The sequence below is a fragment of the Hylobates moloch genome, unplaced genomic scaffold (assembly GCF_009828535.3).
Source record: "Hylobates moloch isolate HMO894 unplaced genomic scaffold, HMol_V3 SCAFFOLD_7, whole genome shotgun sequence".
In the NCBI taxonomy this organism is placed as follows: domain Eukaryota; kingdom Metazoa; phylum Chordata; class Mammalia; order Primates; family Hylobatidae; genus Hylobates; species Hylobates moloch.
Genome location: NW_026652282.1, coordinates 83,439,704 through 83,454,700, shown reverse-complemented (window position 1 = coordinate 83,454,700; position 14,997 = coordinate 83,439,704). Strand labels below are relative to the sequence as shown.

Below are 14,997 nucleotides of genomic sequence, written 5' to 3'. Positions count from 1 at the left end.
ATATAGTGGTGAACAAGACAGACAAAATCCCAGGCATTGTAATCCATAATTAATTCAGCAAATACTTGTTGAGCATCCATTATGTGCCACACATGGTTCTGGGTACTTGAGAAACATCAGTGAACAAAACGGACAAAAATCCCTGTCCTCATGGAACAGAGGAGACATCAAACAAGCATGTTCTTAATTAAAATTGTATGTGTTTAGGGAATCTTTATTGGTCATCTACTATAAGCTAAGCACTGCAGATACAGTGGTGAGCAAGTGATGTGTGATTCTTGATCTTATGGAGCGTACTCTCCAGCTCCCAGAGTTTATGTTTAGTAGGGGAGAGAAGAGGGCCACAATCAATTAGAAAACAATACAACTCCCTATGGTAATAGACTGCCAAAAGCTGTGTTACAGACTTTAAGGACGCTAGGAGGAAGTCAGAGGAGGGGGTCACCTGAGACGAGGTGGGCCTTGGTCTAGTCTCAGGCAAAGGAAATGCCATCAACAAGAGCTCACCTTTAGATCAGAGGAGGGAGAGGCTAACTGCTAAGAGGTTTCAGGGAGAGACAGAAAACAAAGTTGAATAGAGTAGGGCCAGAAAATCAGATATAGGAGTTTATTTTAAACTCATGTGTGAGAAAACAGTGAATATATTAAATGTGTGTGTCTGTGTGTTTGAGTATGTGAGAGTGTGTGTGTGTGTGAGAGAGAGAGAGAGAGAGAGGAATATGAGAGAGAGAGGGAACAAGCAAAGTAATACATTCTACCAGAGTTTTTTCTTCCTTTCTTTCTTTCTTTTTTTTTTTTTTTTTTTTTTGACGGAGTCTTGCTCTGTCACCCAGGCTGGAGTGCAGTGGCACAATCTTGGCTCACTGCAACCTCCACCTCCCAGGTTCAAGCAATTCTCCTGCCTCAGCCTCCCAAGTAGCTGGGATTACAGGCATATGCCACCAAACCCGGCTAATTTTGTATTTTTAGCAGAGATGGGGTTTTGCCATGTTGGTCAGCTGGTCTTGAACTCCTGACCTCAGGTAATCCGCCCATCTCGGCCTCCCAAAGTGCTGGGATTACAGGCGTGAGCCACCGGGTCTGGCCGAGTTTTTTCTTTCTTAACTCCCCTTCACTGGCTCCCTCCTGGCATAGTGTACAGTCTGAGTTCCTTAGCATTGCATACCATGTTCTTCACAAGCAAACTCCACCTATGTCCTTAGCCTAGTTTTAAGCATTCACCCCATGCCTCCTCATTCTGGACACACGCAGCCTCATGCTCTTCCTTGAGCTTCTTGTTCTTCCTTTCACACCCCGGAGCCTCTGCACAGACGTGTTCACTCTGCTCTATAGTCCCTTCCCTCCTTTCTTGGCTTGTTGGAACTCTACCCACCCTTGCTGCTAGGAAGCTTCCCCCAGCCCATCCCAGCCCAAGATGGTCAAATTTGCCTTCCTGTTCCATCACAGCACTTTGTACATATCTCAATTTTAGGACTTTTCACACTTATTGGCATTGTTCTTTACTTACCTCTGACTCCTACTAGACTATGAGTGCTTAGAGGGCAAGAACCTTATCCTAGTCTTCTTCATATCCCCAGCCATCCAACACAAAGCCTAGCACATGCCAGGGTGAAGATGCTGCGTAAGGCCTCAGTCCCACTGGAAGCTGGAAGGAGTGGGACAGAAGGGTTCCAGAGAGAGGTTAAAGAAGAAAGTGAAGGGGGAGAATATGGAAATCATAGGGAGATCAAAGTAAGGGGATATGTCAGAGGAGAGGGACCGCATTCTTGTGAAGCATTGGGATTAATAATACAAAGAGCTCACCCAAAACAAGTGAGGTTAATTATAATAACCCCAACGTTTTTGCAGCACGTACTCAGTGTGTAAAACACAACGTTAGATACTGTGAGGCTATAAAGTAAAATAAAACACCTCTCTCTATGGTTTGGTTGGGAAGATAAGACAAAGGTAGATAAGGAGACTGACAGCGTCCAGGCATACTCAATTTCTTAAGTTTCTTAAAGTTCAGTGCCATTTTCAACTTTAAGACTTTTAATATGAAGCCCCTCAGCAGTAAATAAGGTATTGTTTTACAAAATATTAGATATGGAAACTGACTTCCCTAGTTGAGATCTCAGGAAAGCTCAACAAGGCTAGACTAGAAACAACTTTCTTAGAAAATGGACATAGAATTGTCAATTTTAATACCATTTAAAAGTATTTATGGCTGGGCACGGTGGCTCACACCTGTAATCCCAGCACTTTGGGAGGCCGAGGCAGGCGAATCATGAGGTCAGGAGATCGAGACCATCCTGTCTAACACGGTGAAACCCCGTCTCTGCTAAAAATACATCCCCCAACTTTGGAAGTGAACCAGAGAATGGGTGAACCAGAGGTGGATTGCAGTGAGCCGAGTCCCACTGCTCCAGCCTGGGGACAAAAAAAAGTATTTATCATGTCTATGTGTCCCAAACTGTATATTATGAGCTTTTTTGAAGAAGGTAAGATCAGGGATGGAAAGGGAGGAAAGGTTTCACAGAGCATTTGAAAGGAGTGGATGGAAAAAAAGGGAATAAAAATAGACAAAGAATAGAATTTCAGAGAAGGAGAATGGGAATGCACAAGAGACAACAGAAATAAAGAGATATTCCATTAACGAAATGGATTTTTAAAACTGTACATATGAATTAACTGTTTAAATAATGAGGTATCTGATGGCTGTAACATAAAATATGAGATACTAAGAAAATAAGTAGGATGTGCCTTTAAATTCTATGATAGGCACTTAGCCAAAGGTAATTGAAGGGACGCTAGAAAAGGGATTAGAAAATGAAAATGGTAAAGTTATTATGTGAATAAGAGATAAGATGTACTCTCAGCGATACAGTTTATTATTATTATTATTATTTTAGTGGTTCCTAAGAGAGAGAGTAGGAATGTCCCAAGACATTATCCAGGTACTCAATTTAATTTTTTCTGTTTTATTATAGTGTGATACTGGGATGGCTTAGACATTTAATTTTTTATTTAATTTCAGCAATCAATCCTGAGTAATTACTATGTGGTTGCTCCCAGAGACCAGTTATGACCTCAGAGCAATCAGCTCAACAGGGATTGGCCGAGCAGAAAATGAACTCATCAATTGGGCATTATGTCCTAGGGTACTGAGGAGAGTATAAAAGGGGGCATAGGGGCCCTGCCACACTAGCTCTTCAGTAGTTTCTGAACATCTAGACGGTAGGACATAGAATAGGTAAGCAGAAATGCAAAGCAGATATTGCAGTAATTGACTAAAGGGCTGGGTTAATGGGAGTGAGTGTGTAGTTAAGACAGTTATGGTGTTAGAGAAAGAGGTGAGGGAGGAGGGGCTTTTTACTGAGTTGGGATTGAGCTGGATATTCAGTAGAAGCAGAAAGTATGAGTGAAGTTGAGGGTGAGCAGGGACTAGGGAATAGGACTTGTCTATTTGGGGGGTTGATTATACCGACCTGGTGTACAGCAGAAAATTCACATTGGAAAAGCAGTAGGAAATCAGTTGAGATTGTATTGGCATGAGGGGCTTGGTAGGGATGGAGGGAGGTTGGAGGTGGCACAAGGGAGGTCTGACTTAACAGTGAGCCCTTGTTATGTCATTTCCCTTGCCTGATGCCTAGCAATGAAAAACATTTACACCTAATCTTGAAGGTTACAGGAAGTTAATTGGGAAGGGGGACTACTAAATGTTCCACGTAAAACAAGCAGTAACAATAGTTAAAATATTTTCCTTTTTTCCTACATTGTTGGCATCAAATTGTGTTTCTGTGCTCAGAAAGAGGGAGAAATTAAGAGGTTGAACAAGAAAAAGTACTGAACTCTCTGCCTTACCATTCTGGGGCAGGTAGGGTTACTTCCTAGGTGGTTGGGCTATTGGAGTGAAGGCGAAAGCCAAACTCAACCAAAAAACCCCAAGTGTAAGGCAGAATTGGGGCAATCATTGAGGTTCTTAAGCTTCAGAGGCTCCGAGGAGTCCTTGTTTTTGGTTAAATGTCTGTGCAACAGCAGTCTTTACTCAGGTTACTCTGGGCAGAGGCAGCTGGGTGTACAACAGCAGCTATGTTTCATCACAAAGTGGGCCTCATTTCTGATGAAAGACACAGAAGTTGCCCAGGTTTAGTCCTAGGCAGCTTACTTAGCCTCTTTCAACCTGTTTCTTCATCTGTAAAATGAAGGTGCTAGGTGTGTCAACCTCATAATAGGGTTCTTGTGATGTGTGCATATGAGGTAATGTGTATCAAGCTCTTAGCAATAGTGGTTGGTATATAGTCAATGCTCATTATCACAGTCATTATTAATACTTTAAAGAATACATTTATCTAATGGCCTAGGGAAATACTTCTTAAATTGCCTTAAATGGGATTAGATGCCTCTTTGGTCTGGGTTTGTACCCAGACCCAGGCCTAGGTTTGAACTAAATTGAATTTCTGGGTTTGGTGGCATTGTGGGGGTGGGGAGATGGAAGTGGGTGTAGCAAAGTAGGAGGCAATGGTGCAAGGTGTTGTAGCCACAGGAATATGAATTTCCATGTCAGCATTTGGTTTAATTTGGCACCAAGTGTTATTCAAACAAAGCAGCGTTGTGAGTGGTAGAGGAAGGGAGAGGAGGAAAGTCAACACATTCTTGGAAATAAGATGTGGCTTTTGCTTTGCTATTTTGTTTTTTCTTCAGCTACAGACATATTTCTTTGCTCTTGGGCTCACATTGTAAATCCCTTCCAGTACATAGTACAAATCTAAGTTTCAGAGAAACTTCTCTTTAAAATGACAAGAAGTTATCAAGACTTCCCTTGATCCTTGTTTTTAGTATAAGAACTCTTCGGTTGGGGTCATTTAGCCTAGGGAGAAATCTTTGCATATACTTAGACACCCCCCTCCACCATGTTGAATATTTGCTATTTCCTAATGACTTTACCTCAAAGTGTTTGAAGGTGTAGGTAGATGTATCATTTATCCATTCTCTCCATGTATTTGTGTATTAGGCCATAAAAATTTTAGTAAAAATTTTAGTATAAAGCCTGGCAGTGCAATAATTAATTTTCCAATAGTTGCTGCCTTGCACCTCAGACGTCTGGCAAGATGTTATAGGAACTGGTCCTAGGTCAATATTCGAAGCACAGGGAAGCTCTGTGTGACCAAGTCAATGGAACTTTCCTGTGTTCTGGTCCTGAGGTGTATGTTTAAAGCAACGTTTCAAGCAGAAAAGTTTGAGTATTCATCTCTCCTCCACAAATGCAGGTCTTTTTGCAATGGCAATAAATAGCCACTTGTGATATTAAGCTTGTGTCAATGATGAAGGGTTGGATTGCATAGGGAACTGATATAGCCTTCTAACCCCATTCCTCTAGAGATAACACATACTCACTTAACACTCAGTCTCTGCCCTCAAAGAGCTGACGCTTTAGTTGAGAAATCAGACCCTAACGCACCTCCTGTGCTGTAACAACATAGACCAATAATGTTCACAATATATAACATTAGGTTTTAATCTCTCTGTAATCAGCTGGGTTTTGATGGGAAAAACCAGGTGGCTGGAATGTACAGTGCCTTTCTGTTTTAACATTTAAGAGGAGGTCACACTCACCAGGGATTTTCCATTGCACTCTCTCTTTTTAAAAGTTTACAGCGAATAGCTGAACTTACATTTCACTATTATGTAAAACTACTTTCCTTCAACTTTCCAATTACTTAGGGGATAAAAGAGGAGAGGAATACTGGGGTTTTGCAAAGTCCTGCAGGGAAATTCTAAAGTCATTATTATCTTTAATACCTAGCTTAGAAATTCTTTCAACAAGTGGTGATTATTTTCCTCCATTCATATCTCCCCTTCCTAACCCATAAAACAATGTTCACAAATTGAAAAGCACACACGTGAGAAAAAAATCAGCCTAAATTCCACCAGAGGTAAATTTCACTGTTCCTTTCGGTTTTTGTCTAAGCACACGTGACTGTATGTATTGCTTTGCAATCCGCTTTCTTTTTGCAAATATATTTCTTGTGGGTATTTTCCCATGTATTTTCTTAGGTCGCTTTTAACCTCTTCATTCTTTTCCTTCTCTCTAGGGCACCGGGGGCCAGGGAGGCCCAATCTCAGAGCGCTGCGGGCTCTGCTGGTGATAGAAACAATATGGTGAAGTTATAAGGAGAGGGGACGGGTGGGGGGCGGGAAAGATTCCTTAGGATAGAAAAAAAACAATGAAGAAAGCTCCACTTGAAGACCTATGAAATTTCCGACGCTAGAACCTTTGTATATAGTTTTCGGTAACCTTCGGCAGGGGGCGCTCTGAAATTGTTGCCACTGTCCGGACAGCTTCCCGTACTTTACCCTCTACAAAATTGTACAGTGTTTCCGGCCCTTCTCAGTTGTGGACGCTCGTAAGTTTTCGGCAGTTTCCGGGGAGACTCGGGGACTCCGCGTCTCGCTCTCTGTGTTCCGATCGCCCGGTGCGGTGGTGCAGGGTCTCGGGCTAGTCATGGCGTCCCCGTCTCGGAGACTGCAGACTAAACCAGTCATTACTTGTTTCAAGAGCGTCCTACTAATCTACACTTTTATTTTCTGGGTGAGAGACGAAGGCGCCTGGGGCTGGCAGGGGATCCCGGGCTTTTAGGTGTGGGGGGTGTGACCCTGAGCGGCGGGAGCTCAGGTCGGGAATGGTGTGGGGTTTGGGCGGCCATCGCGCCTGGGACCCCGACGCCGGCGACCAGTGACTGGCCCCGAGCAAAGAGCTCAGGCATCTCGCCGGCGCTGGGGTCGGAGTGCGGGACGAAGGCAGCCGACAGGCTGAGCTGGGACCCAGACGTACCAGCGTTCGAGTTCGATACGGAGGCGAGGTGGGGCCTTAAGCCCCCAGAGCACGCAGACGGTGACCCTGGACCTTTGCAGAGGCAAGCAAGGCTTGCCTGGCCCCTTTGAGGGCTCACTTGCATAATAGTGTCTTTCTTTTCACTGCTTCATAAGAGAGGAGTGTTTCGCAGGTAAGTATGGTATGCCTCCACTCCTGCCAGTCTATCCTTCGGCTTGGTTTTGTGTACCAGTCCTTTGTACCCTGTGCTCATCCCTAACTGGAGAGGACGGGGGAAGTTTCTGGAACTCATAAAATCACATTTTTTTCCCCTTCAAGGTTTTCTTCCTGAGGTTGGAGTAAGATAGTGAAGGAAGTTTTGATCCCTAGGGCAAATATGCCATGAGCTTGTGTTTACACACAAAAAGATGAATTTTAAGAATTTTGATAAGATACCTGGTCCACAGCCTGCTCTTGTGTGCAGATCCCCTCCTAACCCCTTCTACTCTTCCCCCTTGTCTGCCATATCCCAGCATATCACACCTATTGTGCCTTAAATACCTCATGCGTTGTGATTTGAAGATGCTGCTGTACAGAGTGCGTAACTGTTTGTATTCTCTGAATTCCCACATAGATCACTGGCGTTATCCTTCTTGCAGTAGGCATTTGGGGCAAGGTGAGCCTGGAGAATTACTTTTCTCTTTTAAATGAGAAGGCCACCAATGTCCCCTTCGTGCTCATTGCTACTGGTACCGTCATTATTCTTTTGGGCACCTTTGGTTGTTTTGCTACCTGCCGAGCTTCTGCATGGATGCTAAAACTGGTGAGTCCTTGTTTTCATTAGAATTGATTCTCGGTTTTAGAAAAGTTTTATATGTTATAGAATTCCTTTCTTGGAACTGGCCATGGCACTTTACAATTTTTCCTGTTCCTTATGAAAACTTATCAAGTAACAGTTCAGCTGCCAGTTTCCACTTTCAAAATAGACATGTTATTTTCCCTGTCCTTTTCAATGAAAACATGATGAACTAATGAGAAGACGACCATTATTTTTTCTTTGACTCCCTTTGCAGCTGTGCTATATCTTATTTATGCTGACTTGGACTTTCTTTCTTATCTGCAGTATGCAATGTTTCTGACTCTCATTTTTTTGGTCGAACTGGTCGCTGCCATCGTAGGATTTGTTTTCAGACATGAGGTAAGCCTGAATTAGGGAAGCTTAACATGTTACATTTATCCTCTGAGAGATAAAAATGGATTTATTTAAGTAGAAGAGTCAGACCTCTGTATTTAAACCTGTAGCTGACAATAATGGCCTTCTTGTAAAAATTCTGGTCCACTTCTAATTTAAAAGAAAATTTAGAAAATTGTAAAGACTGATAGTCACCAGAAGAAAATTACTTACTTATATTCCCTGTCATTTTTGTGTGTGTAAATACCTATTAAAACGGAGATAGTACAATTTATAACTTTACTGATAGGAAAATATTCAAAGCACAAAATTGATAACCTTCTTATGCCTTGCATTTTGAAAAGATTGGATATACATAATGCAAATCATCAAAAGTTTAATATTGGGCCGGGTGCGGTGGCTCACGCCTGTAATCCCAACACTTTGGGAGGCCACGGTGGGCGGATCACGAGGTCAGGAGATCGAGACCATCCTGGCTAACACGGTGAAACTCTGTCTCTACTAAAAATACAAAAAAAAAAAAAAAAAAAGGGAAAAAATTAGCCGGGCGTGGTGGCGGGCGCCTGTAGTCCCAGCTACTCGGGAGGCTGAGGCAGGAGAATGGCATGAACCTGGGAGGTGGAGCTTGCAGTGAGCCGAGATCACGCCACTGCACTCCAGCCTGGGTGACAGAGCAAGACTCCATCTCAAAAAAAGAAGTTTAATATTGAATTAGAAAACAGGTACACTTGGGGTTGTTCAGATATCATTCGGTGAGTAGCAAAGGCTCATTAATGAGAGTTCTTATAAAGTGATAGCACAGCCTCCCAAAGTAGGGTTTTGTAGCTTACAGATTCCATGGGCATCGAATTTGTACTCAGTTTAAAGTAGAGAAAAATAAGCAGGCTGCAGAATACAGCAATACTGCATTGCCACTCAGATAAATATATATTCCCACAGCACTTTGAACTTGTAGTGGTTCTCATCATATATTTTAATGTTTTGCTTAGTAGCCCCCTCAGCTAACCTATATCCCTTAGAGGACAGGATTGTACCATGGAAGTTAATTACCATACATGTTGCTGCTGTCAAAGATATGACCATTGGTCAGATTCGAGAACTTATTTGACCTGAAACCAGAAGAACTTTCTAGAGGATTTTCTTACTGACATTGTGTTTCTTTGCTATAGATTAAGAATAGCTTTAAGAATAATTATGAGAAGGCTTTGAAGCAGTATAACTCTACAGGAGATTATAGAAGCCATGCAGTAGACAAGATCCAAAATACGGTAAGTGGTAACCACTACCTAGAGGGGAAACACATTCCCTGTTGCCTCAGAGAAAAGAGTAGAGTCTGGCTACTAGATGTTATCCACTTGTAGGGGAAAGAAGTGTGACGTGTTTCATTTTCCTCACATGTGCACCTGTTCTCTTCCTTCCCCACTTACATCATAGTCCAGGTACAGTTAGTACCAACTATAGCAGGAAAGTAAGGCCAATACAAAACTGTCATGCATGGTGCTAATCAAGGACCCAGTGCTCATCTCTTGAATCAGTTCAGGAGAGAGATCATTGAGATTAGTAAATGTTTTGAGCACAAATTGCAATAGAGGATATTAGGTTAAATGTTTGACTACAAAGTTGTAATATAAACTAAATGCTTTTGTTGGGTTTTTCAGTTGCATTGTTGTGGTGTCACCGATTATAGAGATTGGACAGATACTAATTATTACTCAGAAAAAGGATTTCCTAAGAGTTGCTGTAAACTTGAAGATTGTACTCCACAGAGAGATGCAGACAAAGTAAACAATGAAGTAAGGTGCCTTTTCAAACTTTCTATTTGACAATATTTGAAGACTTAACTGAATGCAAAATTGACCCAGTTTTTAATTTTTTTTTTTTGAGACAGAGTCTGGCTCTGTCGCCCAGGCTGGAGTGCAGTGGCGTGATCTCGGCTCACTGCAGGCTCCACCTCCTGGGTTCACGTCATTCTCCTGCCTCAGCCTCCTGAGTAGCTGGGACTACAGGTGCCCACCACCACGCCTGGCTAAAAACAGGTTTCACCATGTTACCAGGATGGTCTCAATCGACCTTGTGATCCACCTGACTTGGCCTCCAAATCTGGATTACAGGCTGACCACTCACCCGGCCATTTTTAATTTTAAACGGGTAGGAATTGAGTTCAGACAGCCAGCAAGTAACATTTTTTTATTTATTATTTAGTATTTTTTTTAAAGACAGTGTCTCTCCTGTCACCCAGTCTGAAGTGCAGTGGTGTGATCATAGCTCACTGGAGCCTTGAACTCCTGGGTTCACGTGAAGTAACACTTTTAAATATATAATCCAGAAGGTGGAAATAGTTGGGAATATTTATTTGTTCTGTTGAGAACATATGGAAGAGAGTAGATTTCAATAAAATGACAATCAAAGGCTATGATACATACATCTTTCTGCAGAGGTGTATGATCAAAGTATTTATTACCATAAATATATCTTTCTGCAGAGTTATGTGATCAAAGTATTTATTACCATAAAGAAAAGCACAGACTGCTTGTGCTGTATTTAATCTTTGTTTTTTTCCCCCCATTAGGGTTGTTTTATAAAGGTGATGACCATTATAGAGTCAGAAATGGGAGTCGTTGCAGGAATTTCCTTTGGAGTTGCTTGCTTCCAAGTAAGTCTTTGTAGTTACTTAGGAAATATTTCATCCCTCTTGTAGGTGTAAGCTAGAAGATTTTCACTTTTTTTTTTTTTGAGATGGAGTCTTGCTTGGTTGCCCAGGCTGGAATGCAGTGGCGCCATCTCAGCTCCTTGCAACCTCCACTTCCTGGGTTCAAATGATTCTCCCACCTCAGCCTCCTGAATAGCTAGAATTACAGGTGTGCGCCACCATGCCTGGCTAATTTTTTTGTATTTTTAGTAGAGATGGGGTTTCACCATGTTGGCCAGACTGATCTCGAACACCTGACCTCAAGTGATCTGCCCTCGGCCTCCCAAAGTGCTGGGATTACAGGCTTGAGCCACTGCATGCAGCAAGATTTTCACTTTTAAGGCTTATAAGTTTTTGCTTCAGGGGACTGGATAGTGAGGACATTTTTAGGGAAGTCGCATTTTCACAAAACTCTCAGTTACTGGTCACAGTATAAAAATACTTTATTTAGGAGAAATACCTAATGTAGATGATGGGTTGATGGGTGCAGCAAACCACCATGGCACGTGTATACCTATGTAACAAACCTGCACGTTCTGCACATGTATCCCAGGACTTAAAGTATAATTTTAAAAAAAGAAGAAAAAAAGTAAGATTTAGAATTAACTTGTAGCAGTACATATCTTTTGAAAGCAGTTAACTGTGGAAAGACTCAGTGCCCTCTTAGTTATGGCAACTTTCCAGTAACATAGTTCATGAAACAAAACATTAGATAGGAGCCTTGGTTCTCTCTGCAGTCAGTCAAGATTCTAAAATGTTATTAGGATCTTTTCTGGGCTGCAACTGCCTGATGAGTTGCATACCTATTAAAGTTCCAACCTATTAAAATTTAGATTAAAATTTAGATGATGCCACCCCCACATTCATTATGCACCAGTTGTTTGGGGTTGATTCCACATTGTAGATCAAATTGTGTTTCCCAAGTTGTGTTTCCCACTGTAGCATGAAGTTTGTTTTGTGGCTCTGAACGATTTTTTTTTTTATATCAAACACTGGAAATAAGACTAATTCAAGTTTAGTCTTAATGTATTTTTTAAGTAGCAAGCAAAGCTATATCTAAATCTATGCTAATGCAGTAGCCACTAGCCACCTTTGAATTGTTATAAATTATTAAATAAAATTAAAACCTCAGTTTGCTGGAGATTTGAAATACTTAGTAGCCATGTGGCTGCTGCCTACTATATCGGACAGTACAGGGATTCTAGAACATTTTCATTATTGTAGCATTGTTCTGGATCTTTCCAGGAAAATCTGTACCCTCATTGATGGAGATTTCACTTGTTAAGATACTTATTGAAAACCATGTCTTTGTTTTTTCTGGGAAATGAGAGTAAGAAAAGTTTCTCCAAAACTCCTGACTGAATTTTCCTTGAGTGACAGTTTGCTGGATTTTCCTTTGGTGAGAGTTGTGAAATTCTGGGTCATAGTGGCAATAAAACTTCACTTACATTCTTTGAATGTGATCTAGATGGTGCAGAGTATTAAACATAACTCTAGAAAAACTCAAGGACGAAAATTACAAGCGAATTACAAGTGAGAGGAGAATATAGTCTGAGGTCTTCAAGCTCTTTTGTGTATGTATTTAATTTTGTTCCTATTTTATTTCTAGCTGATTGGAATCTTTCTCGCCTACTGCCTCTCTCGTGCCATAACAAATAACCAGTATGAGATAGTGTAACCCAATGTATCTGCGGGCCTATTCCTGTCTACCTTTAAGGTGCGTTCATTTTGGTCCTCAGCTCTGTTAGTGTTGATATTTATTCTAGCCTGTGTATGTGATGCGTGGACTAAGTTTGCCAAGAACATCTTGTCTAGTAGTATATTTAAATCTAGCTGGTGCTATGTAAGCCCTGTTTAGGCAGGTTAGGTCTCTATACACAGGGCATGGTCAGAAAGTAATGACTTAGCTACAGCTTATCTATGCATGCTCTCTACAGTTATGCAACAGAAGACTCCCTGTGTGGGTTTATATATTTACATACACATGTCAGCCTAAAGATCATAAGTGGTCCCTTTTCTAACATTTTTCGGCCTAGAGAGAGGAGAAACAAAGAATCCCAATAATGACTTTATTTGTGAGGTTCCCTGGCAGGTGCACTCTGCTCCTCACCAATATTGACATTTTCCTTAGTCCTTTTCCTAGTTTTCATTTACCACAATCTTAATCAGTCGTTGAGAGTGTGGCTTTCTTGGTAGAAAGATGTTTTTGGTGGGCTATCGTTAAAACCGTAAACTCATCTGGTCTAATAAGGAACCAGATTTTGGGAAGATGTGTGTTTCGATGGCGTTAGTATTTGGTAAAATATTGTGAGAACTGTTGTTGGCTGAATTGATCCGTAGGGCACATTTTGCGTTTTACTTGAGCCACTGACTAGGAACACATAGGAAGGTCTTCATTAGCAGGAATAGATTAGAATGTATGTAAGCAAATACAGATGTTGAAATTTGGGTAACAAGTACATTAACTTTTTTTCTTTAATTTTAGGACATTTAGAGTCCCCCCTCTGAATTAGAAAGTTGCCTGGCTGGAGAACTGACGACACTACTTACTGATAGACCAAAAAACTACACCAGTAGGTTGATTCAATCAAGATGTATGTAGACCTAAAACTACACCAATAGGCTGATTCAATCAAGATCTGTGCTCGCAACGGGCTGATTCAATCAAGATGTATGTTTGCTATGTTCTAAGTCCACCTTCTGTCCCATTCATGTTAGATCGTTGAAACCCTGTATCCCTCTGAAACACTGGAAGAGCTAGTAAATTGTAAATGAAGTAATACTGTGTTCCTCTTGACTGTTATTTTTCTTAGTAGGGGGCCTTTGGAAGGCACTGTGAATTTGCTATTTTGATGTAGTGTTACAAGATGGAAAATTGAGTCCTCTGACTTTGCTATTGATGTAGTGTGATAGAAAATTGGCCTCTCTGAACTGGCTCCTTCCCAGTCAAGGTTATCTGGTTTGATTGTATAATTTGCACCAAGAAGTTAAAATGTTTTATGACTCTCTGTTCTGCTGACAGGCAGAGAGTCACATTGTGTAATTTAATTTCAGTCAGTCAATAGATGGCATCCCTCATCAGGGTTGCCAGATGGTGATAACAGTCTAAGGCCTTGGGTCTAAGGCATCCAAGACTGAAAGGGACTACTGATGTTCTGTGATACATCAGGTTTCAGCACACAACTTACATTTCTTTGCCTCCAAATTGAGGCATTTATTATGATGTTCATACTTTCCCTCTTATTTGAAAGTTTCTAATTATTAAATGGTGTCGGAATTATTGTATTTTCCTTAGGAATGCAGTGGAACTTATCTTCATTAAATTTAGCTGGTACCAGGTTGATATGGCTTGTCAATATTATGGTCAACTTTAAGTCTTAGTTTTCGTTTGTGCCTTTGATTAATAAGTATAACTCTTATACAATAAATACTGTTTTCCTCTAAAAAGACCGTGTTTAAATTAACTTGTAGAAAATCTGGGATGGTTGTTGTTTTCCACTGAGAAAGCTAAGCCCTACATTTCTACTCAGAGTACTGTTTTTAGATGTGAAATATAAGCCTGCGGCCTTAACTCTGTATTAAAAAAATAATGTTTTTGTTTAAAAAAAACTGTTCCCATAGGTGCAGCAAACCACCATGGCACATGTATACCTATGTAACAAACTTGCACATTCTGCACATGTATCCCAGAACTTAATGTAAACAAAAAAATCTTAAAGTGCAAATATTAAAAAAAACTCTTCTCTGTGAAAAAAATTATATTCCATGTTATAAAGTAGCATATGATTAGTGTTCTCCTAGAGATCAGACTTTTTTGATTGTATAGTTTGCATTAAAAAAGTTGTACAGGGAGGGATGTAACCTGTATCTTCAGGATAATAGGGAAATTAATAAGGAAAATAATAATTACTAAAATTTGAGTTGAAGTCAGGGAATTATTTCTTTGGTTTTGAGTCTCTTTATACATCCATTAGTAGAACCTGTCTAGTCTGATTGCCACAGTCCTTGAATTGATGGTAAGGGGGAGTCAGTTACAGTTAGAAAAAAACCTGGGCAAAAACTACTAGTTAAATAATCATGAATTTTGAGTATGTGTTTTAAAATGCTTGGAGTTATTGCAGAAAAAGGATATTCTCCATCAGAACATTTGATGTGTGACTTTTGACATAAGATAAGGTGATAAGAAAATTAAGTTGAAAAATAGTGACTCAAGTACAGCAAATCAGATTTTTGGCTACTGAGATTAAAGAAGCAAATATTTAAAGGATTATTAGCAATTCTCAAATACATATTTTTCACTGCAGTGGTTTTGAAGAATGTTTT

General features: G+C 40.6%; 1 protein-coding gene across 4 annotated transcripts; it reads left to right on the top strand.

The window, feature by feature from the left end:
- The first annotated feature begins 6,169 nt into the window (after nt 1-6,169).
- On the top strand, nt 6,170-14,476 carry TSPAN6 (tetraspanin 6). 4 transcript variants are annotated; one of them, XM_032757261.2, is made up of 8 exons: nt 6,170-6,386; nt 7,428-7,616; nt 7,917-7,991; nt 9,155-9,253; nt 9,644-9,778; nt 10,555-10,638; nt 12,284-12,391; nt 13,160-14,476. In XM_032757261.2, the coding sequence occupies exons 2-7, from the start codon at nt 7,605-7,607 to the stop codon at nt 12,350-12,352; spliced, it is 474 nt and encodes a 157-aa protein (XP_032613152.1). In that variant the 5' UTR covers nt 6,170-6,386; nt 7,428-7,604; the 3' UTR covers nt 12,353-12,391; nt 13,160-14,476. The 4 variants fall into 4 exon arrangements, with proteins under 4 accessions (XP_032613152.1, XP_032613150.1, XP_058297680.1 ...); XM_032757259.2 differs by lacking the exon at nt 6,170-6,386 and adding an exon at nt 6,401-6,571; XM_058441698.1 differs by lacking the exon at nt 6,170-6,386 and adding an exon at nt 6,973-6,986.
- The last annotated feature ends 521 nt before the right edge of the window (nt 14,477-14,997 follow it).

Coding starts and splice junctions, on each gene's coding strand:
- TSPAN6 (XM_032757259.2), top strand. CDS start 6,485: ATGGCGTCCCCGTCTCGGAGACTGCAGACTAAACCAGTCATTACTTGT. Junction 7,617..7,916: donor CTGCATGGATGCTAAAACTG/GTGAGTCCTTGT, acceptor TCTTATCTGCAG/TATGCAATGTTTCTGACTCT. Junction 9,779..10,554: donor CAGACAAAGTAAACAATGAA/GTAAGGTGCCTT, acceptor TCCCCCCATTAG/GGTTGTTTTATAAAGGTGAT.